The following is a 26306-nucleotide window of genomic DNA, read 5'->3' as shown; positions in this document are numbered from 1 at the left end:
GCAAGAGCATCTCCATTTCTTGATTGTCCGCATCTTGGGCACCAGGAAATCCATTGCAGTAGTAGTTGAGTATTTTACTAATTACTGTATTTTAATATTCAGACGCTCTGGGAGAAGCAACTAAAGGATCTGGCTCTAGCTTGTGTGTTACTTGTTATACAATAAAATTACATGTGGCTCTTTCAGATTCAGAAATGTAGTATGAATGCACATAACCTGTGAAATCTGTAATTAGGATGGTATGCTATATCACTGGTGTAAAACATAGAACTATAGTTTTCAACTTTTCGTGTTGCAAGTGGTACACAGATATCTAAGGCAGGAGATAATCTAGACTTTATCTAGTGTAAAGATTGGAGGCCACCAGCCAACAAGTTTCTTGTACTCTGCCAATGCAGAAGTGTTTGGGTTGTGTTTAAACAATAATATATGGTGCAAAAACTATACTGTTTGTAAATCCTGTCTAAATTGGATGAGATACATGCTATGTCAAGATTATACATAAAGCAATTTCCAAATGTTTATGTACAAAATATAGCTTCAAGTGGATGTAACATTTGGCCTTCCTCTTAATGCAGGCATGCCACTGTATTCAAAAGGGTTATTTCTTGTATTTGTAGTCTTTATTCATTGATGCTTCTGAATTTACATCAGCTAGTAAAGACCATAATACAATAATGTTACAGAATGGTAATAGAGCCAATATTCAAACCCAGAGATCAAGCATTTCAGCAATGAGAAATCAACTTGGTTATGTCTGGACTAGTTTTTATCTTGTTCAATCTAATTTTTTTTTTTTCATTTACCTTTTATTTATTTTCTTCTTTACTCTGAAGAGCAGTCACCTTCCCACAACTGTCTGCATGCAGTGAAGGGTGGTATAAACGTGGGACATTATGGGCTTCAGCACCCTCCTCTCACTCTCCGAATTTCTATTATTTTATTTCCTTACGTAAGACTGGCAAATTGATGTTAAGACTGATAGATAGCTTTTCCCCACCACAATGTGGGTCCTACTTCCACAGTAACCTCCGAAACCTAAGGTACATTTTATATCCCACATTATAACCTGTGCCCTGAGAATATTTTCAATCAGTGCAGCGTTTTTTACTTTGTTTTGGCTTGTTTTTGTTTATAACAAACAAACACTAGTCAGAGGTTTGGATTTGTTGTTTTCTAATGCAGACCTTTCTTTTGATTTTGCTTCAATATTAATATTCTCTGTCTCTCTCTCTCTCTCTCTATATATATATATATATATATATATATATAAAATGATGATTCATATGTTTAATAATATGTATATTTATGAAAATATAAAACCTGGAAGCTTCAATATTAAGACGATTCCTTTCATCCCATTTTATTTTCCTTAAACTTTAAAATGCTGACTGATGTTCCTTGTTCTAAGTTTAAACTTTTCTTCCTTAGCTGTTAATGTATAAAATATAAAAGAGTTTTGTTTGTTTTTTAATTTCGCACAAAGCTACTCGAGGGCTATCTGTGCTAGCCGTCTCTAATTTAGCAGTGTAAGACTAGAGGGAAGGCAGCTAGTCATCACCACCCACCGACAACTCTTGGGCTACTCTTTTACCAACGAATAGTGAGATTGACCGTCACATTATAATGCCCCCACGGCTGAAAGGGCTAGCATGTTTGGCGCGACGGGGATGCGAACCTGTGACCCTCAGATTATGAGTCGCACGCCTTAACACGCTTGGCCATGCCAGGTTATATAAAAAAGTAAAATATTTGTTGTTATAACTGGTGTGAGTCTCAAATGTTTTCTTTATTTAAAAAAACAAAGGTGAAGTTATTTTAATGAAATATTCATACAGCACTTAACATTTTACATTATAAACAGTGTGAGTAAATATACAATCAAATATATCTGAAAGTTTTCCAAAGCTACACAAATGGCAATATGTACATAGCTGTCCCTAAACATTGAAATGATAAAGTATAAATAAAAGACACAGTCCACAACATCCACCATCAACTCTGGTCTGACAGAATAGTTAAACTTGGTCATTTCACTAAAAGTCCTCTTACCACCTCAAAATGCAGAATAATTTTTGCAGCAATAGTACACAAACCATGAACCCTCAAGTTCTCAATCTGAGCATACTAACCACTAGCATTAGAAACTAAAATATATTTTATAATGTTATTAAACGTCTTTATTCATTCAACTACAACAACACAAAAATTGTGTACAAAATTCTTGGAAACACAGAAAAGGAGCATCAGTAATTTAAAATTCTACACATAATTTTAAAATACAGAAATATATACATCAAAGGTAATTAAAAATTTGACACTACTGTAGCCTTATGACCAGACTGCTTCCTACAAGCATAAACTTGCTCTTAAATATCAACCTTAAATAAACAATAGTAACATCTTCTAATTATAAACATCACCTTCATGACAGATTTATGCAAGACATATATGAGAGAACATTGTTCTGGCATGTTAAAATTTAAGAAAACAAAACATAATTTTATGATTGCATAACAACAATCAAAATACAAAGTGTTTCCACTACTGCTTATAAAGTTCTTAATGTACTTAGTGTTTCAACCACTACTACACCTGTCCTATCCCAGCTCTACTAAAAAACCCCATCATAGGTCTAAAGGCCTTACCCAGTGAATATAGCAGTGATTGGCATCTTTTTATACTCTTGTTTTCATTCACTCAGAAATTCTTATTAGTAGCTAGAGAACAAAAGATGACAAATTATAAAATGTTCTATTTAATTAACAAACTTGTGCTGGAGAAAATAACTTATTGAAAGCAATACAATATTTCAATGGGATAAAAATTCTAAAGGATACTTCTTTCAATTTAAATTAAAACATTGTATTAGCTATTAGCCAAAATATGATACAAATGCAAAACGTTCATAAAAAAGTATTTTTAGTAGTTACTTTTAAAACAATTCACAGTTTTTAGTAATTTTGAAAAATGTTGTTTATGATAAATAAATTTTGTACATTTAGTTTACAGTTACAGTACAACATAAAACATTTCAAACTTAACTTTGTCCTTCATTCATGATATAACTAGCAACAACATTAAACTAGACATCACCAAGACATTTGACTGTGTAAGGCTAAAGGTTTTAATTTGTAAATGTGCTTATTACTGTCTATGTTATAATATTCATAATTGAAACATAACTAATAAATAAGCAATTTAACACCTTAATTAATGGAATAAAGTTTTATTTCTCTAGTTTTCATTGTGTGGTTACTCAAGATTCAGCTCTTGGCCCCTATCATTTATCATTTATGTAAATTATTTTTGTGCGTTCAAGTGATGTTTGCACTCTGTATACAGATGATTTGATTCTTACCACAGCAGCCAGTACTCTTGCTGAATGTTTTAAAATGGCCAATAATGAGTTGCTTTCTATTGCTACCTGATTTCTTGACAACTGCCTGGTTTTGAATAATTTCAAGCCACAATATATCATTTACATCTGTGGAAGAGGTAACTGATGATTTGAGTTTTAATGGTATAAAGGTTGATTAAATAAAGGTTCTTGGAGTTACTGATTAGAATAATTTCAGATGAGATGAACAAACTGATATGATTTCTTAAAAAAGATTGTGTTGTAAGAGGGTTTTCTCATTTCAAGTCCTGTATGAAGTCTATCATACCATTTTAAACAGTCAAATGAATTATTATTTAAATGTTTTTGGGCTCACACCTTAATATGGGAACACATTGACTATTTACTGTTTATCAGACCTATGTTTACCACTTCACTTGTGTTACTAAGGTTATTACCATATTTAATCTTTACATGGATTTGTTAATCCCCTCTAGATAAAGCTTACATTGTTTTCCTCATTTGAATATCTATTACTGTACAAGAAGCAAAACAGTTTAGAGTTCAAAGTTTTTTATTATTTGGCTCTAGTTATCTTAAAGTGTCTGAAATTTGAATATTGGTCATCCTCCAATATTACATTATTTAAAACAAAGTTTTGTAATTATATATTCCACAGATTCTCAAGGTTTGGTCATCCTCCAATATTACATTATTTAAAACAAAGTTTTGTAATTATATATTCCACAGATTCTCAAGGTTTGGTCATCCTCCAATATTACATTATTTAAAACAAAGTTTTGTAATTATATATTCCACAGATTCTCAAGGTTTGGTCATCCTCCAATATTACATTATTTAAAACAAAGTTTTGTAATTATATATTCCACAGATTCTCAAGGTTTGGTCATCCTCCAATATTACATTATTTAAAACAAAGTTTTGTAATTATATATTCCACAGATTCTCAAGGTTTGGTCATCCTCCAATATTACATTATTTAAAACAAAGTTTTGTAATTATATATTCCACAGATTCTCAAGGTTTGGTCATCCTCCAATATTACATTATTTAAAACAAAGTTTTGTAATTATATATTCCACAGATTCTCAAGGTTTGGTCATCCTCCAATATTACATTATTTAAAACAAAGTTTTGTAATTATATATTCCACAGATTCTCAAGGTTTGGTCATCCTCCAATATTACATTATTTAAAACAAAGTTTTGTAATTATATATTCCACAGATTCTCAAGGTTTGGTCATCCTCCAATATTACATTATTTAAAACAAAGTTTTGTAATTATATATTCCACAGATTCTCAAGGTTTGGTCATCCTCCAATATTACATTATTTAAAACAAAGTTTTGTAATTATATATTCCACAGATTCTCAAGGTTTGGTCATCCTCCAATATTACATTATTTAAAACAAAGTTTTGTAATTATATATTCCACAGATTCTCAAGGTTTGGTCATCCTCCAATATTACATTATTTAAAACAAAGTTTTGTAATTATATATTCCACAGATTCTCAAGGTTTGGTCATCCTCCAATATTACATTATTTAAAACAAAGTTTTGTAATTATATATTCCACAGATTCTCAAGGTTTGGTTTAGTAAATGTTTGTTCTTTTACCATTACTCATCCTTCATAGTCGTTTCTCAGTGCTCTATACAAACAGAATAACTCTAGGAATATTATAGTCGTTTCTCAGTGCTCTATACAAACAGAATAACTCTAGGAATATTATAGTCGTTTCTCAGTGCTCTATACAAACAGAATAACTCTAGGAATATTATAGTCGTTTCTCAGTGCTCTATACAAACAGAATAACTCTAGGAATATTATAGTCGTTTCTCAGTGCTCTATACAAACAGAATAACTCTAGGAATATTATAGTCGTTTCTCAGTGCTCTATACAAACAGAATAACTCTAGGAATATTATAGTCGTTTCTCAGTGCTCTATACAAACAGAATAACTCTAGGAATATTATAAAATAACAGCTGGTTTCTTCATCTCATCCTTCATAGTCGTTTCTCAGTGCTCTATACAAACAGAATAACTCTAGGAATATTATAGTCGTTTCTCAGTGCTCTATACAAACAGAATAACTCTAGGAATATTATAGTCGTTTCTCAGTGCTCTATACAAACAGAATAACTCTAGGAATATTATAGTCGTTTCTCAGTGCTCTATACAAACAGAATAACTCTAGGAATATTATAAAATAACAGCTGGTTTCTTCATCTCATCCTTCATAGTCGTTTCTCAGTGCTCCATACAAACAGAATAACTCTAGGAATATTATAGTCGTTTCTCAGTGCTCTATACAAACAGAATAACTCTAGGAATATTATAGTCGTTTCTCAGTGCTCTATACAAACAGAATAACTCTAGGAATATTATAGTCGTTTCTCAGTGCTCTATACAAACAGAATAACTCTAGGAATATTATAGTCGTTTCTCAGTGCTCTATACAAACAGAATAACTCTAGGAATATTATAGTCGTTTCTCAGTGCTCTATACAAACAGAATAACTCTAGGAATATTATAGTCGTTTCTCAGTGCTCTATACAAACAGAATAACTCTAGGAATATTATAAAATAACAGCTGGTTTCTTCATCTCATCCTTCATAGTCGTTTCTCAGTGCTCTATACAAACAGAATAACTCTAGGAATATTATAGTCGTTTCTCAGTGCTCTATACAAACAGAATAACTCTAGGAATATTATAGTCGTTTCTCAGTGCTCTATACAAACAGAATAACTCTAGGAATATTATAGTCGTTTCTCAGTGCTCTATACAAACAGAATAACTCTAGGAATATTATAAAATAACAGCTGGTTTCTTCATCTCATCCTTCATAGTCGTTTCTCAGTGCTCCATACAAACAGAATAACTCTAGGAATATTATAGTCGTTTCTCAGTGCTCTATACAAACAGAATAACTCTAGGAATATTATAGTCGTTTCTCAGTGCTCTATACAAACAGAATAACTCTAGGAATATTATAGTCGTTTCTCAGTGCTCTATACAAACAGAATAACTCTAGGAATATTATAAAATAACAGCTGGTTTCTTCATCTCATCCTTCATAGTCGTTTCTCAGTGCTCTATACAAACAGAATAACTCTAGGAATATTATAAAATAACAGCTGGTTTCTTCATCTCATCCTTCATAGTCGTTTCTCAGTGCTCCATACAAACAGAATAACTCTAGGAATATTATAGTCGTTTCTCAGTGCTCTATACAAACAGAATAACTCTAGGAATATTATAGTCGTTTCTCAGTGCTCTATACAAACAGAATAACTCTAGGAATATTATAGTCGTTTCTCAGTGCTCTATACAAACAGAATAACTCTAGGAATATTATAGTCGTTTCTCAGTGCTCTATACAAACAGAATAACTCTAGGAATATTATAGTCGTTTCTCAGTGCTCTATACAAACAGAATAACTCTAGGAATATTATAGTCGTTTCTCAGTGCTCTATACAAACAGAATAACTCTAGGAATATTATAGTCGTTTCTCAGTGCTCTATACAAACAGAATAACTCTAGGAATATTATAGTCGTTTCTCAGTGCTCTATACAAACAGAATAACTCTAGGAATATTATAGTCGTTTCTCAGTGCTCTATACAAACAGAATAACTCTAGGAATATTATAGTCGTTTCTCAGTGCTCTATACAAACAGAATAACTCTAGGAATATTATAGTCGTTTCTCAGTGCTCTATACAAACAGAATAACTCTAGGAATATTATAGTCGTTTCTCAGTGCTCTATACAAACAGAATAACTCTAGGAATATTATAGTCGTTTCTCAGTGCTCTATACAAACAGAATAACTCTAGGAATATTATAGTCGTTTCTCAGTGCTCTATACAAACAGAATAACTCTAGGAATATTATAAAATAACAGCTGGTTTCTTCATCTCATCCTTCATAGTCGTTTCTCAGTGCTCTATACAAACAGAATAACTCTAGGAATATTATAGTCGTTTCTCAGTGCTCTATACAAACAGAATAACTCTAGGAATATTATAGTCGTTTCTCAGTGCTCTATACAAACAGAATAACTCTAGGAATATTATAGTCGTTTCTCAGTGCTCTATACAAACAGAATAACTCTAGGAATATTATAAAATAACAGCTGGTTTCTTCATCTCATCCTTCATAGTCGTTTCTCAGTGCTCCATACAAACAGAATAACTCTAGGAATATTATAGTCGTTTCTCAGTGCTCTATACAAACAGAATAACTCTAGGAATATTATAGTCGTTTCTCAGTGCTCTATACAAACAGAATAACTCTAGGAATATTATAGTCGTTTCTCAGTGCTCTATACAAACAGAATAACTCTAGGAATATTATAAAATAACAGCTGGTTTCTTCATCTCATCCTTCATAGTCGTTTCTCAGTGCTCTATACAAACAGAATAACTCTAGAATATTATAAAATAACAGCTGGTTTCTTCATCTCATCCTTCATAGTCGTTTCTCAGTGCTCCATACAAACAGAATAACTCTAGGAATATTATAGTCGTTTCTCAGTGCTCTATACAAACAGAATAACTCTAGGAATATTATAGTCGTTTCTCAGTGCTCTATACAAACAGAATAACTCTAGGAATATTATAGTCGTTTCTCAGTGCTCTATACAAACAGAATAACTCTAGGAATATTATAGTCGTTTCTCAGTGCTCTATACAAACAGAATAACTCTAGGAATATTATAAAATAACAGCTGGTTTCTTCATCTCATCCTTCATAGTCGTTTCTCAGTGCTCTATACAAACAGAATAACTCTAGGAATATTATAGTCGTTTCTCAGTGCTCTATACAAACAGAATACCTCTAGGAATATTATAAAATAACAGCTTGTTTCTTCATTATTTTTATAAGCATATAAAACATTACTATAACAAAGAGTTATTAAACCAAGTTTTATCCTGGATATTTATCAACATTCCAAGTGTCCACTCATGTTTCAAGATAATATAAATTCTGGTAAAACAGTAACAACATGTTCCTCGGTTTTTAAAAACGTAGAAAATCTCAAACTGTCCATTATTTTTATTTTGTCAGTGAAAAACGTCATGTATCAAAGGGTTTATGTAACATAAACATTCATTTGGCACCTAATTATGATTACCTAACAAGTACTAACTTTAATGTACTCAGCAAATACAACTATTTAAGCAGGCTATTAATATGTACCTATAATCTTTTAACCAAATATTCTATGTTATGTGGTTATTAAACTATAATTATAAAAGGTAACATATTTGGAAATATAATTTTTACATTATGGACAAAGCACATATGAAAAACATTATATATATACACTTAATACTGGAACATCCTGTGACATTTACAGTCTATAGAAAGTTTCTAAACAAAAAACTGAGTAAAAAATACAACAGATAATGAATAAATCAGAACAGTTACAAGATTTCAACGACAGCTTCAGCTTACAGGAGATCCATTTCAGTAAATGGTTTAAATATCAAGCAGTTGATAAAATAATAAACTGTTACAATCCAGGTTTTAATGCAATTTTTCTGTTCTTAGAAAGTGTGGTAAAATTTGTTATTAAACAATTTAATAAACAATCAGGTAACACACTGTAAATCAGAAAGATTCAATTTAAGAAAATGAGAACACTTAAGAACGAAATATATATATACAGTAGTGCTCACGGTTCACTTGATGTGTAGTACAAAACAGAATTAAATGTCAGATGTAATAAATCAATTCTACTCAAAACATGAATATAAATAAGCATTCACAGTTACATAATACAGAGTTCATGCAGAGTTATACATGATCCAACAGTAATGGTGCACCTACTACCAGTCTTTGAAAAGATTACTCAACCTATTTGAAACTAATTATATAGAATGTTGACTGGCTTAGTTTCCCATACATATTACAACAATTTGATATGATGAAAAGTTTTTGAAAATGTTTTACTCTGAATCAACTGAACTACTGTTAGAAAACACAACAGATCTAAATTCAATATTAACTAATATCTGATGAATTAAAAAATTAATCCTCAGGTTTTCTGTAAATAACTTCCAATTCTAAACTTATGCCTCTTCCGAGTCTTGCTTTTGAAAGTTTTCTTGCAATAACTGCCACCATAGAACAATGTCTGGTATCGACAAACGTAACAAAATAACAACTGCGATAATGTTTTTCATTAAAAACAGGGATATATCATGATCAAAAGAGGTCCACAAGTAGACTCTAATCCCCAGGTAAGGAAGGTTTATCAAGAACAAATATGCAAATTTGTAGAACAAACCTAAACCTAGAGAAGCTGGCTTCAAACCAAATGCTGAAAGACTTAGTTTGTAAAGTGCCAAAGTTGGAAGAATGAAGTTAATGGAAGAAAGCACAAGGATTCCATTTGACATAGCTAAAGGAAGCACAAGTTGAGATTGGTTTGTAAACAGAATTCCAAGAAAGGTAACACTGTCAAATATTTCAAATGTAGTGTTTGTTGAAAGTAAGCTGATGTAATACTGACGAGCAGAGTGGGAGACTGAACCATGATGGCTCTCCACAAGTAGAAGAAAGACAACAGCTGAAGCAGCTAGAAGAAGTTTTAAAAGCTGAGGACTGAACTGAGATGACATTTCTAACCTTTGAGCAATCTCTAGTTTTAACAGAAGTATCACTTTGGTGATAAGCAAAGAAGAATACAAAATCCACACCATGTAACAAGAAGGAAGCATTCCTATCCAACCAAATGGCTGAAGAGTTTGCAAACTTTCATCTTGACCATTCGTAGAATGTCTCAATTTATCCTGAAATTATAAAAAAGATCATACTTAATAGAAATGTCAGGTTTTAATACATCTTTAAACACATTTTATGATGTTATTATCAAACTATCTTCACTAATGTTTCTATATCTAGAACAAATAAGTTGTAAAACACACACATGACGAGTTACCTTCATTGGTTGAATTTTAATCACAGTGTAGGAAGAGCATAATTAGAATGTTAAGTACTTGTCTACAAAATAAATGTTTACATTAAAAATAATTCAAATTTTAAGAAAACTTTGAATCAGTATTTAAAACTCTAACCATTTTTGCATTGAATCGATATGCTGCAACAACTGCTGCCATAAACATGATTAAGATAAGAAAATCAGCCAAAAACCAGAAGTACCATCCAGCAGATCCCTGGTTGTTCAGTATTAATAGGTAGTTGAGCATACTGCCTTGGACAACCAATACTAAAAGAAGGAGAGTTCCATCAAGGATTTGAGTAAAAAGTCGAACTTTACATCTTCCACATGATGCGGTTTGAGTCATATCTGCAAGATCTACAATACAGAAACAAATATTAAAAAAGTAACCTTAACAGACTTCTGAACTAATTTATTCCTTCATCTATGTGACAGATGTAAATCAGAGTTAAGGTATTAACAATGAGTTCTGAGGTTTCCTACATGTGGCATTAATCCAGTTTGACTGAATACCATTTATAACAACTGTTTTTTTTCCATCCAGCCAGTTTTCTATCCAATGAACTAGCCTATCTCCTACATTTACAGAGACAGATTTTAACAAGCCTTTTATTTGGCACCTGGTCAAATGATTTCTGAAAATTTAGCTACATAAATTCACACCCATACCTTCACCTACATAAGCACTAACCTCCCTAGAATTAAATTCGATACTTCTTTAGATACAACTTGAAATCCTATCTGCTCTACAACTAGCAAAAACATTTTTCCTTTGATAGCTTAAAAGACTGGCCAACCGGAACACTGTGTTCATTTTCTTCCATAACACTATTTGGGTTATTTTTATCACAAGTCTATTCACAATTCAGATTGTGATATCCCACCTGCATTATCTTGCATTTATTATAATTAAAAGCCATTTGCCATTTATTCACCCAACTCACAAAATAATCCAAATCCTTTTGCATGGCAGCAGCATCCTTCTCGCAACCAGCAACACTCAAGACCTTAATGTCATTAGCAAATTTAAGTAATTTATTTGCTATTCCTTCACCTATTTCATTGACGTAAATCAAAAGAACAAAGATGCTAAAACTGAGCCATGAGGTACTGAACCAGTCTGACTCAGCTTCTACAGAATGTATCTCATGACAACAAAAACCTACTTGAAGTCACAAACACTGCCACTCTTCACATTATTTTCATTGTTCTATCCATATTAAACACACTACTAGCTTGCATTTCAACAAACTTCCTGTCATTAACAGGATTTTTCATGATAAAAGCCAAACACATTTTTCACAGATAAGACATTCAGGTGCATTTAAAATCATGACATGTAAATGAATGTGGCCTTTCACACATCCAACAAATAGCACACATAATTATATTTTGTACATTCACACCAAAGAAAAATGACTGTATAAAAACTACCTACATTTAACCAGGTTTTCAGTTATTCCTGTCACTTCAAAAATCCTTGATTGCATCAAGTGATTTCAAGTCATTCATTTTATTTCTTGTAGTTCTAGAGTTATTGTAGTAACAGTTTATTCTACTCTAAGAACACGTGTAGTTTGTAAGTTAATAACCCTTTACAAATAAACAAGTTCCTACATTATTTAAATATAAACATCCATTTTCCCATTGCAGTTATCTACAAATACAATAAGCTAACCTGCTCATCACTACATAATAATCTAAGAACACACTAGTGATATATTTTAATCCCCATAGTTCAGTTTTGACAGTTTCCCTTTTCTTTAAATACATTTATCATTTTGACCCACTTTTCACTACTAAAATCAGAGGTTAGATTCCCTTGGTGGATTCAACAAATAGCTGCCGATGTGGCTTTGCTACAAGAAAACACACACTACACCAGCCTCTATACATCACTTTTAGCCCCTTTACTACATCATTCTGTGTCCATTATATCCTCCAACCCTGCCCATGGAAAATATAACAAAATTCTTTTCTACCTTTTTACACCACAGACTATCTTGTCCAAGCACCATACTAAAGATTCACTCACAGGTATAACCTCTATATATTTTTCATTCTTTCTTATATTACTTTGTTTTCATTCCTTTTCCTAGTTTCTTATCTGTACAAACTAAAGGCTGAAATACGTTAGCTGTTCATTACAGTTAAATTCACTATTACTACATTTACTATTTTTAACTTCATAAAACTCATTATTAGTTATTGTATCTTTCATATGGAAAAGCCTAAGGTCCTCTTGAAATTGTGCTGCTATTTTCTACAGTTTACCTTTCACTTTGTTTATCACCTTGACTCTACTTAAGATAGCCTCAGCGGTACAACAAATATTGTAATTAGCAATAAATAAACGAAAAATATAATAGAAAAGTCCACTTTTTTTTTGGAAATAAGACCCCACATACACTTTGTTGTGCAAGTTATACCCTTGTAGTAAGAAGATATTTGCACAAGAAAATATGTTATGTACATTACAAAAAAACAAAAATTATAGAATCAAATAAACATAAAGTAACAATTCTAATAATAAGACCATGATGTACCCACTAGATTCTAAAGAATTGTATGAAATTTACAGTTTCACAATTCTTTTGTCACAGTACAAGAATGTCTGGCACACCCCATCACCCTCTTCTTGAGCAAAAGGAAAGGTGGTACTTGACACTTATAAAGCTTTAGGAAAATGAAAAACAATTTTTTTTTACAATACTTTCAGTCTCTATATGTGAGAACAACTCAGTTTAATTCAAATAGATAGCAAACTCTTATACATTCCTTAATCAACATGGTTGTTCTTACCTAGCACTTAATATTATATTAGAATCACTATTAAAGTCTGTAAGTTAAGTCAATTTATGAACTAGTAGCAACAATCTTGCTTCAAAGAGGCAATGCTTCTCATCCTTCCTTAAAAATTACAAAATAATCATTAGCTACTAAGATAGTACTAATATACTGATACGTGTTCAACTGATAATAACATTCATAACAATAGTTTTCACTGCTAGAACACATAAATGGAATCACTGTGGTAATTATCAAAACTGGAATACAGTTTATCCAGGTTATCACCCTCAGATGAAAAACACAGTAATTTATACTGTTTGGTTAGCATAAAAAATTATGTTGTATGTGTGTGCAGCACATTAAATGGTCATTTATATTCATCAATAATTTCTGATTGAAACTAACTACATAGATCAAAGGTGAATAATAAGACAGTAAACAATTTAGCCAATTTGATATACCAGTCTAACTAGAATTATCTAAACTTGTATAACAAAACTTATGAGTTAAAATGATTTGATTCATCAATTGTGATCTCTCAGTGTTATGAATATTCTTAAGCACAAAAAAAGCAAAGGTAACAAGCAATCTTTCCACATAATTACATGAGAGTTTCTGTGCAAGCAAAGAATTTTAAATGTTTAAGGGAGCCCACAAAAACTACATAGATTCCAAACACTATATTGTATGAGCAAGGTTCAGGACTATTTTGTCATTTGTCACTTGGGAGACTACTTATGTTAAGTATGCTTGAATAGATGGTAGCTTTTCAGTGGTGGAAATGGCATAAAATAACTGATGCAAATATTAACTTCATTTTTATAGTTACAGCTCTATTACTAATATAAGTGTTTAGACTAAAAATCCTGCTCCGATGAACGTTTTACTATATAATTTAATCTGTAGTACCTGAACCGCTACGACTAGTTTTTCATAGCATTTTGCCAATTAAAATCTAAATTTATAACATCTAGTCCAACTGTTACAAGACAGGTTACGACTTCAATTATATATTCCTAATATGTCATAAACTTCGATTACAAATATAATCAATTGAGCTAAAGTAGGGGGTGTGAGGGTGCACTATCATCCCTGATATATAGATGACGCTGTACACGTGTAGTTCTTATCGTATATAACTTAGTATAGAAGTACGAAAAACGTTCATACGACAACGAAGGTAAATGTAATATATTGTCAGATCGTCGTAAAACAAGAACAAAATTGGTCTGTTGTGGATCACACTCACAGTACTTTGGAGCTGTAAGATGAAGTAGAAGAAATAAATGTTTATTTTTACTTTTAAATTGTTACTGTTACTAGTATTATTGGAATTACTAGTAATATTAGGTAATGTGCAAAAAAAGAAAACCGATCAGTTTCCAACTGAGAGTTAATACTTACAAACAGAAATAAGGAAAAGTGGAAAGAAAGCTTAAAACACAACTTTTTTAATTATGAAAATAATTATACAATTTTTGTAAAAAGAAGTGCGTGCAGTGCCGGTAGTAAACAAACATGTAAGCGGTCTCTAGTATTTCATTTCAATAAGGGGAGCGCTACAAAATATAGGTGTTAAAAGACATATCAAAGCGAAAACTCAAACCACAGGCAAGTACATTTCGGTAATATTTGCAAGCTCTCGTTATCTATAATACTTATAAAAGTTAAGATGTGCAGTAGTTATATAAATGTAATGCGAAAACTAAAACATTACATTTACTCATGTATTGTACTACAAGCTCTCTGTTTCCTTTGAATCGAAGTAATCAAATTAAGAGTTGATGATAACACAAAAGAAAATTCACCTTAAAATGTTTACTTCAATGTAAGCTCATTTTGCACATAGAGGGGTTGTCATACGAACATTACCTTTAGAGCAAGAGCAAAATAACATTGTAAACTTAATAAAAAATAATTCAAATTTTCAAGCAGCATGGCAACACTATGGTAGCTCTTAATCAGTGATGTCGAGAAACCCCACTTGTAGAGAAATATATATGCAAAAACGACTCGTTTGGGTTGAGAAAATATTTTACATAGAAGAACGAACAACATTTCGACCTTCTTCGGTCATCGTTAGGTCCACAAACCAATATAAAGAAACGCCTTTATACCTATATTAATATAATAAAATAAATAAAATTATATATTCAAACATCTAACACCGCCCTCTACGTTCTGACACTCAGTTGCGCAACCCCTTTCAAACATGTGGTCAGCTTCCGGTCAGTTACCTCTTTCTTTGTGAACATGACGATGACCGAAGAAGGTCGAAACGTTGTTCGCTTTTCTATGTAAAATATTTTCTCAACCCAAACGAGCCGTTTTTGCATATATATGGTAGCTCTTGTTTGTAGCTAAATACAAAGCTGAACAAATGGTTATACTCAGCCCACCAGGGGTATCGAAACCCGGTTTCTATTAGTATAAATACGTAGACACACCAGTGACCACTGAGGAGCACCATAGTAACATCCAGTGGCGTACTTAAGTAAGGGCTGGAGAGAGTTCAGCCTCAGGACTAATGGTCTTAATATGGGCCCATTTATGATTTTATTCTATGTCACTGATAACATCTATAAATTTGGTATATCTAATTGAATGCAACTAAATCTTTAAGGTTTAGTTTCAACAAACCAATTACCAGAGTTGAAAATAAAATGGTTTGGTTTGGTTTTGTGTGAATTTCGCGCAAAGCTACACGAGGGCTGTTTGCGCTAGCTGTCCCTAATTCTGCAGTGTAACACTAGAGGGAAGGCAGCGAGTCATCACCACCCATCGCCAACCCTTGTACTTCTCTTTTACCAACGAATAATGGGTATTAACCGTCACATTATAACGACCCCACGGCTGAAAAGGCGAGGATGTTTGGTGTGACGGGGATTCGAACAGCTTGGTTAAACTTTGCTGAGAAGCACCAAAGATGAAACGTAGAAAAGTGGAAGGTTTTGTTCTCTGATGAGAAAAAAAATTTTAACCTGGATGGTTCAGATGGCTTTCAACGTTACTGGCATGATAAGGATATCCCACCGGAGACATCTTCTATCCGACACAGTGAAGGAGGTTCCATCATGATCTTGGGTGCTTTCTTCTTCCATAGAACAATGGAGCTAAGTGGTTGAGTCTAACAAAGCAAAAAATGCATATATTTTCTTTATGTTCATCGGCCTTAAGATTTTGGCCAGCAGTGTACGAGGTCTGTTCAAAAAATACGCGGACTGTTTGAATTGCGCGGCTCCAGTTGGTTCCAGGGGAATCCGCTTGGTGTCGCTAGGTTTGCACAGATCAGCTGATTACGACGCCATTTCCCGATTGCAGGTATCTTCATTTGTGTATTAGCTACGCGGTTTTAAGTGAAATGCGATTTTTTCGTTTGGCGGATTTCAGAATGAATGACCTGAAGGAGCAACGACTTGCTGTGAAATTTTGTGTTAAACTTGGAAAATCTGCGACTGAAACTTTTGCTATGCTTAACACGGCTTACGGTGATGTTGCTATGAAGCGTACGGCGTGTTTCAAGTGGCATGAACGTTTTAAGGATGGTCAACAGTCCATTGAAGATGATGAGCGTCCTAGACGTCCTTCCACGTCAACTGACGACCCACACGTCGACAAAATCAACACCCTGGTGCGGGCAAATCAACGTCTGACTGTCAGGGAGCTTGCTGAAGAGTGTGGGATATCAGTTGGATCTTGTTACGAGATTTTGACCGAAAAATTGAAGATGCACCGCGTTGCTGCGAAATTTGTGCCTCAGAACTCGTGAGTTTCTGGCCAAATACTCGATCACTGTTCTTCCCCACCCCTCCTACTCACCTGACCTTGCTCTTTGCGATTTTTTCTTGTTCCCCAAACTCAAAAGACCCTTGAAAGGAAGAAGATTTGAGACGATTTCCGAGATTAAGGCAAATGCGACGAAGGAGCTGGAGGACATTACAAAAGAAGCGTACCAGGACTGTTTCAACAAGTAAAAACACCGTTGGGATAAGTGTGTGCGTTGGGGAGGAGAGTACTTTGAAGGGGTCCCAGATTTGTAACTTCTAAATAAAGTACATTTTGTTTTATGACGTCGGTCCGCGTATTTTTTTAACAGCCCTCGTATATACAGAGAGAGAGAGAGAGATAAATACTAGCCAACGTGCATTGTATGGCCATGTATGTATAAAAGTCACACGGTTACAAAGTTTACTAAAAAATATACATGGTTCAATGGTCCCTCCAGTCCCGTGTTTACAGGGTATAAGTAGAGTAGTTATATATATTTAACAACTTACTAGATAACACGTGATATGTTGATTACCATGTATTATAGGGATCATACATGTAGTACCACTACCAGTGATATCAGGAATAATTGTCATGTATGAAGCTAGTCCAAAGGTTGTCACTGTTTCACGAAAGAACATCATAAATCAAATATATATTTCATTAAACTAAACTGTTTAAAATATGGCAGCACGATATCACTATTTTATAAATTCATGCCCATGGGCATAAAAAACAAAGAAACGTTATTATTAAAAAATACAGAAACAAGACGTGGTAGCTTAAAGTGAAAATGCAATCGCCAAAAAACAGTAAACAAAACATGTTTAAGGTTACACACATAATGTAAATATTATTTCCTTGAGCTACGTATCTCTATTGTGATTCCTGTCTAAAAGATGAGTTAAAATAGGAATTTTTAGCTTTAGGAAATAGTGTCAACACAAAGTCTCAAACTTTAAACTGGTTTGTTTACTCTTTTTTCTTAGCGACTACGTTTCTACTTTAGGCTACCTGTCTTGTTTCTTTAGTTTTTGAAGTTTCCTATTTCCCCATTTTAAATTAACAGTTTTTAATAATCTTACATAGAGGAGAAATTAAATAATAAAAAAGATGTAATGGGTAGTTTAAAAATAAAGAAGTTAAATGCATGTATTTGTTGTGAAACATGAGGCAGCACAATAAGTTATCTGTATTGTGCCCACCGTGAATATCGTAATCTGATTGTTAGCATTACAGACTATCAGGTTTACGGCTTTGTAGTAACTAAGGAGCAGAATTATATGTATCAATTATAATAAATGTTACTTCATCTATAAAATATATTGTTCTGTAAAGTAATATTCCAATATCATTACTTTGTAAGTTACTTTTGTGCTACTTCACTAAATATTTATATAATGTAAAATTTATTAGTCTAGTTTTCAAAAAATAACCGAAATACCAATATTTCTTACAGAAGACCTCTAATGAACGTCCCAAGTATAGGTTCGTTATCATCAGTAGTTGGTATAATCACCTACGCCTCTTAAGAATCACATATTTCTTCCTTTACTGTGTATTAATTACAAGTTACTATATATCGTCCATAGCAGTTGTTAGTCTGGTACAGTCTTCAGGGAAGTCCTAACAAAGATTGTGATAATCACGGCTAGGGCTCGATCATGGGTCAGCTTGATAGAAATACTGATATGTTATCTACTCGACCCACTGTTATACCTACTTAATGGAAGAAATGCCCTCGGAAATTTAAAGAAGCTCTAACAGCATACAAAGGTAATGTTACTATAATTATTGAAGCAGAGGAATATACCATCAAAATCCAAGTTATTTTTTACTCTCAAGTCTAGCCCGAGAGAGAGGAAAATACAGTACCCAAGAAACATAAGAAATAATTTAGGAACACTGAAACAACTAACAGTATCACTAGAGTACCACTCAACACATTTATCAAATAGTCACACAGCTAACAGTTATACCAGAACACAACCAAGCATATCACATATATTAAACAGTCACATAGCTGACAGTACTACTATATTACCGCCAAACATATCTATCAAATAGTCACACAGCTGACAACAGTACTAGAGTACTACCAAACACATCTATTAAATAGTCACACAACAAACAATACTACTTTATTACCACCAAACACATCTATCAGACAGTCACACACCTAACAGTACTACTAAAATACTAACATATCTACGAAATGGTCAAACAACTAATAGTTTGTTTGTTTTGTTTGTTTTTGGAATTCCGCGCAAAGCTACACGAGGGCTATCTGTGCTAGCCGTCCCTAATTTAGCAGTGTAAGACTAGAGGGAAGGCAGCTAGTCATCACCACCCACTGCCAACTCTTGGGCTACTCTTTTATCAACGAATAGTGAGATTGACCGTCACATTATAACGACACCACGGCTGAAAGGGCGAGCATGTTTGGTGCAACCGGGATTCGAACTCGCAACCCTCGAATTACGAGTCGAACGCCTTAACCAACCTTGCCATGCAGGGGCGTGGCCATTATTCCCTTCAAACTTTGCTTCTGTGACCTGGATAATGAAATTTAGACATTAACCTATTTGCACATTTTCATTTACAAAGGGTTCGAATAAAACAATATATTAATCAAGATTTACATTTATTTATACTAAAATTGAACAAAAATGTTTTGAAGTGAGAAGTTTGTCGACATTTGCGACTGTAATATAAATCACTTTCACGTATCAGCCCCCAAATATAGTCTCGGCATTCGACTTTGCTAGACCAAGATCTCTCATAAAGTCAGTAAGGTCTCTTTGGTTGGGGTAGTATGGGTTTCTCTCACCAGCTGCACCTCTGAAATTGTAAGCTGGATCTTCAACGTCTACCTCCTCTTCTGATTTGCTGCTCTCTTCTGAGGATGGCTGCTTTCTCTCTGGCGGAGTGAGTACAGGGAGCTCAGGGCAGTGTGGCATAAGGGCGATGGATGATGGAAGGTCCGGATACATGATAGCAAATGCATTCCTGCCAGCCCAACGTTTGGAAGGGTCCACCATGCAGAAGTAACAATTGCTTAAGTGGTCAGTGAGTTCACGCCACATTCTTGAAATAGTGAGCTTCATGTCTCTCTTTTTCCCCTCTGCACCATCCTGCAAAAGAGCAAAATCAAATTGTTATTATGAAGAATAAATTTATTTCATCCACAACTAATGTGTAAAAGGTTCGTGTAAAATATTTTATATGTGATATTTTTTTCTATACTATTAAAAGTTTTAAAAAGTTAAAAGATATTTAAAATTTAAAAGGTCTAAAATTTGTATAATACAAAATCTTAGTATTCAAGCATGCAAAAATTGTCCGTCTTACCTTCTAGAGTTGTTTTGCAGTGCTCACAAGTAAAATGAGGTGGCCAGGGTTAATCTTGATCCCCGACAGGCATACCGAAATATGCCTTGTAGGCTTCACACATCTTAGCACATGCTGTCACAGAGTACTTTTTCGCTACTGTCTTGATAAATTGGCCACATACTTAGCAGAATGCGTCTGGAGAATGCTTACAGCTTCTTGATGCCATCTCTGATAAAATCAGATAGGTCTATCTAAACTAAACTGAAGTGGTGAGCCTCTGTATATATATTACGATGGAAAGTTCTGGACAATTCTAAAAGGTTCTTGAGAATTTTCCTAAGTTCTACAACATTTTAGAAAGTTCTTGAAAATTTTTGTAAGCTCGAGAAAAATTCTCTGTCAACTACCCAGCACTGAATCTACCTGGAATATTCTGAAAAAATGGGTAAATTTGAAAATTTCATTACCCAGGTCACAAAAGCAAAGTTTGAATGGAAAAAGAGGTCTTTTTTATTTACTTTAGGCATAAGCAATTGGGAAATAACACTTTCTGTCCAGGAACAAGAAAAAGTAAAAATTTTATGATACAGCGTTATTATAGTTAAGTTAGTATTATTCATATCACATAACATAATAATAGAGCTTTGGATTTTACATCTTAAATGTCATTAAAGTCGTTATAAGATTCATAAAAAATTAGCTAATTTTGTTATAGCAACAGAAATATGATAAGTTAACCACACGATTATTCTTTAATATACAGAGTCAAAAAAAGAACTGTTCAATCTATGCAAAATGTATGGCGACTTTCTTGAGTTACAGGAGCATCCAAATGCAGAAAAATAAGACTGATAATATATCTTTACAAGTCTTTCTTTAATGATTCATTTGCTATGGATTTCCAATGAAAAGAAATGTAACATCATCTAGAGTGCTCACACTTTACGATGCACCCAAAATCAGAGCTTCTTATGTTAGCTGGAAATACAACACTCAAAGTTATATTTAACAGATTATGTAAAGAGCATTTTGACTGAGACTTTGTTATAATATTTAATTCTGGAAGTTTTGTTAATTATATATTAATAATAGCTTACTGGGATATGATGAAACTTGAACTTCACATAAGAAATGTATGTAGAGACTTGTATACGATGTTAAAACATGCTTATTAAATACTCATGGGGTATAATTTATCATAAAAGATTAAGCCAGACATATAATAATCTGAATTTTGATAATTAATTTCAATACAGATTTTTAACTGTTGATTAACATATTTTATGATTTTACTACATACTATAAGTGAAAGATAATGCATCACATGTTATCATAACATTGTTGCAAAATCTAAGTGAGGAAAAATATATTTGAAAGCTAATCCAATATTCTATAAGCTAAGATGTTTATAGTAAAGTAGTGTATCTTGAAGTTTAATTAATATCAATATGCTTGTTAAGTCTATGATTTTTTGTTGTTGTTGTAACGATAAACAGTAAATATGCCGATTTATAAAATGTGAAAGAATAATCACTTGATTTATAATTTAATATCCCTTTAAGATTATGATTCCCAACTCTCGTTTCAGCAATAAACTATGTTCATTTGTGAAAAATGTTTTTGATGCTTTGATGAACTAATAATTTTAAATGTTATAATGTCCATAAAGTAAAGTTTTAAAAGATATGGAAATAGAATTTCTGATTTCTCTCTCGGTTTTCAAGTGAAAGCATTACTTGTTTTAGCCTTTGGCAAACACATCACTTGGTCTTATACAATGGTATAGATTTCCAAACTTGCTATCAACTGGAATGCGTCAGCAATAGGTTGAGAGAGCAATCTATCTATATTGAAAGTTCATTTTTCAAAAGGGTTAGACAAATATTATCGAGCCTATGTAAAGTTTCATTCAGCAAAAAAGCAAACTCTAGATAAAGACTTGTGAAAATATCTACAGAAATGTAAGACATTTTTACATTAAGAACGATTAAACATAACTGTTTACGTAGATAATTCAAACTTTAGTGAAAATGATCAATTTATGAAGTTAAACATAAAAAATGATTGTACATTACTTAGAGATTTAAATAATGGTCTTTTTAAGGGCACTATTTGTTATACATTATTTATAGAAATTAATTACCAACAAGCATTTTGCATGCCAGATTAAAGAACTGCAAAACGTATTTCACGTAAATCAAATATAGAAATAAAACTATAATCAATAGGTTAAATATACATTAAATCAACATTTAAAATCACAAACAGCTATGTCAACTGTTTCATTAAATATTTATAAAAACGAAACATCAGATGTGGCAGAACGTTTCATTATTTATATAACTTAGATAAGGAAAATCTATGGAACTAATGAACTAGCGAAATCTTTTATACACAAAGTAATGGATAATTTGAAAGGAGAATATACTATAATGTTTGTCTCATTCAAATAATAGATGGGTTATGATACTATGTGTGATATATCTGATATATCCAACACAGTTATAATAGTTGTCTCTTTAAAATACGGTCTTACTTGTGACATTTTGGAAAAGATAATTAAATTTAGACTACAATGTTGATAACGTAATTACATTGAGAAACTCTACAAGCTTGTCGTCCCATTGAACTATCCTTTTATAGAAACTCCATCTGCCCTTGGACCACAAATCTTAGTAAGACCATCCAATTTTGTAAAACACCTATAAAATAATCAGTTAAATAAATGAATACTATAAAGGTATTTGCAACAAGTTGAACTGTATCCAATCCTAGTGAATTATAGTAGCGCTGTTCAACTATGGAAATACTATCCTTAGTACAACTATGCACATAGAGAACATGCCTAGTAAAACCATCCACCTATATGAATAAAATTATTTATAACACCATCCGCCTGTAGAACATCGTCCATCTGTAGAAACATCATCCACATTGTAATACGAACATAATGCAGTTAAATATGCAAACAAAAATTATAAAATACTGATAATTATAAAACAACATTATGCAAATTAGATAAACTTGATTTTAAAACATTTATAATCGAGATGAAGTTGATCACACCTTTATCTACATAACTGTAGTGGTTCACTTATGTGTGTGTTTTCTTATAGCAAAGCCACATCGGGATATCTGCTGAGTCCACCGAGGGAAATCAAGGATAATTTACGACCTATCTGCTTATTAATTATACCAAGATTGGCAGGTTTGTTATAGAGAAAAACTGGCAGTTTCCAGTAAATAAAAACAATTTGGTTCACAAAGAGTTTAAAGAATAAAATTAAAGAAAAGCGTTATTAATATAAGAACTTCAAAATTATTACAATAACGTAAACTTGAAAGAATATAAAGAAAGTTGATGAAACTGAATATTAGGAAATAAAATTAGTGTATGGAAAAAACTTTGGTTGAGAATTTAAAAATTAACAGTATGGTTTTCTTTAAATAGATCAAGGATAAGAATTATGTCAGGATTGAAGTAGGTCCTATAAGGAATGATAGAGGAAGGCTTTTATTTCAGTATTACTAGAAGTGTGGATCATTAAATTCTAGTTTTAATTTAGTTTGTACAAAGGACAATTTCAGCAATATTCTTCATACTGAAATAAGACCAAACAAGATGATCACATTATTCTGAGCTTATTAAGAGAAAATTGGGAAGTTTAAAGGATGATAAAGTGATTGGACCATAAATCTTCCCAAGGGTTTTTAAGAACATTAAGGATTGGATATGTGAGATACTTGCTATTATTTTTGTAAGTTTTTAAACAGTGAGAAGGTACCAGAGGATTGGAAGTTAGTCAGTGTAACTCCTCTTTTCAAGAGAAGTGATAAAAATTGCTCCAATAATTTAATGACAGTCAGTCTTACCTCAGTTATTTAATAAAGTTTAAATGCTTCTGGATAGTCAGCATAGATTTATTTGGTCAGAATCTTTCCTTACTATTTTTCACATTCTTTGAAAAGGTTGTTTCTTATGTTAATGGATGTATCTTGGTTTTCAGAAAGCATTTAATAAGGTGTTATATAAAAGATTTGTAAAGAATATTGTTGACGTGGTGTTAAGTGATAAATTGGCTCATTGGATAGAAAACTGGCTAGTTGAAAGAACGCAGAAGATTGTTATGAACGAACTTCAATCAAACTGGAGTAATATCGGTGGTGGTTACTAGTTGCCTTCTCTCTAGTCTTACATTGCTAAATTAGGAACAGCTAGCGCACACGGCCATCGTGTAGCTTTACGCGAAATTCAAAAACCAAACCATAAGCTCCAATATTGTCCTCTAATTTTATATGTTATATTATGTTGAATTAATGTCTCCCTCTGACACCGGTGTTGTTGCGTTGTTCTTACATTGGTATATTTTTTTTTCAAATATTTGAAAATAATTCGAACGACTAGTCCACATGATGACAATAAAGTACTTATTTTGTTCAATATGGTTTCTACTGACATTTATACACTATCATTAATTGCTTTAGTTCTACGTTACAAATGGCGCTAACCAGGGCCTTCAAAAGGAAAGAGTGAGATGGATGAAGTCATACTTTTGTCTTTCAATAAAAACCTCCTCAGTGTTAATTTTTTTATGAATAAAAGCAAGACAAAAAAAAAACGCATCTGTCTGAAGATAACCATTCCGTGAACAGAAATGTTTGATTTAGTAGAAACTGCATTAACATTGGACGTAAAGATTAACTATATAAATAATAGTCAAGATCATCACCTCTTATGATAGGCAAGGGCCCATTTAATGACAGAAGGGAAAGGCCACTATGTATGATCAAAGTTGACCCTGACTATCGTCAGAATGGTCCCTATATACTAAGGGGCAGAATCCTAGCAATCTCATTTGAAACAGAAAAATAGATGTTAACGTTTTATGAGAATATAAATATATAACATCAGCGCATTTATCACAGTTAGGCATGTGTCTCGTAGTTTATTGTCAAGGGCCCTTCCTTTCCCAGATATTAAATCTATTAGAAGAGCCCTTAATAGTCAAAGGACAATATATGTCATCTATACTAAGTTACAATAAAAATTCGTGACAACTTTCATAGAAAATATATTAGTGTGTTTATATAATTGTTAAATCTTTGCCGTTCTCACGAAATCGATATGATTTAGTGATTTCTGTTTAAATGCAGTATACGCATTGTATAAGAATTACAACTAGCGACAAAATTATATCGATTTTTCTGTCCACTACTATCCATTAGTTATATTACATCAATTTGTTTTTTGCGAGCTTCCGTTGGTAGTTTTGTTTTTACATTTTTTCCTCTGGCTAACACTTAAGTTACAAAGTTAAAAACATAACATGATAATATACACCAATGATTTACTAAACCATGATACTTCAAAAATTTAAGAGAAACTTACCAGGATTTATTTCCGTTATTAAAATTTGCTCCATATTAACTCACACCGTAAAATAATAAATAACGAACAAACACAAAGGTCCCTAAATTTGCATTTTTTACATGTTCGGCACTGTCTCGTTTCAAATATTCAAATTTTAATCAATCAGTTGTGATTCTTAGGCGAAATATGCACTCATACACTAACTGTTCTCTTTAGTACAAGTAAAGGTATCCGAGATAATTCCTTCATCCGATTAGACAAAAAATATTTAGAAGTTGCTACTAGCAACTGTACAGTAAGGCTGGTTGTAAGTTTTACAGTGACTTGTTTTCCAATAGTTCAAAAGCGAGTCTTGTGCAAAATGCATGGAAATAATAACAATGGATTGGTTATACAATGTCAGTCAAATCCTTACCTATTAGGAAATTTTAAGTAAATCATGCATATTATTGCTGACTTATTGTAAAATTCAGTCGCAATCCCCAGAACATTCAAATGGGAAGTCTTCTAGATATAAGGTTTCCCGGAAGTGAAAATATTGTATGGATTCTCAAATTGTATTAGTCATCATAAGACTTACCATCTGCTAAAGTAAGGCATTAGACGAGAGTTCTGCTTTAATCCAGTTATATATATCGTACAATTATTATCATTATAATCAAAAATTTTACAGCTTCTTGAAAACTCATGAGACATTGCGCA

At 32.5% G+C, this 26306-nt stretch overlaps 1 protein-coding gene across 1 annotated transcript; it reads right to left on the bottom strand.

The window, feature by feature from the left end:
• Nucleotides 1-9449: 9449 nt before the first annotated feature.
• On the bottom strand, nt 9450-25951 carry LOC143223479 (uncharacterized). Its single transcript, XM_076451552.1, has 3 exons — nt 25623-25951; nt 10458-10699; nt 9450-10172 (listed from the first exon to the last, which is right to left on the bottom strand). The coding sequence occupies exons 1-3, from the start codon at nt 25654-25656 to the stop codon at nt 9450-9452; spliced, it is 999 nt and encodes a 332-aa protein (XP_076307667.1). The 5' UTR covers nt 25657-25951.
• Between the last annotated feature and the right edge of the window lie 355 nt (nt 25952-26306).

The sequence above is a fragment of the Tachypleus tridentatus genome, chromosome 1 (genome assembly GCF_004210375.1).
Source record: "Tachypleus tridentatus isolate NWPU-2018 chromosome 1, ASM421037v1, whole genome shotgun sequence".
NCBI lineage: Eukaryota > Metazoa > Arthropoda > Merostomata > Xiphosura > Limulidae > Tachypleus > Tachypleus tridentatus.
The sequence above is the reverse complement of the archived record's forward strand: the minus strand, read 5'-3'. Positions and strand labels throughout refer to the sequence as shown.

Excerpts from the sequence above, each read along its gene's own strand:
- LOC143223479 (XM_076451552.1), bottom strand. The coding sequence starts at position 25,656 with ATGGAGCAAATTTTAATAACGGAAATAAATCCTG. Across the intron at positions 10,700-25,622 it reads AATAACGGAAATAAATCCTG|ATCTTGCAGATATGACTCAA; the intron begins GTAAGTTTCTCT and ends TCTGTATTGTAG. Across the intron at positions 10,173-10,457 it reads ATCGATTCAATGCAAAAATG|GATAAATTGAGACATTCTAC; the intron begins GTTAGAGTTTTA and ends TTATAATTTCAG.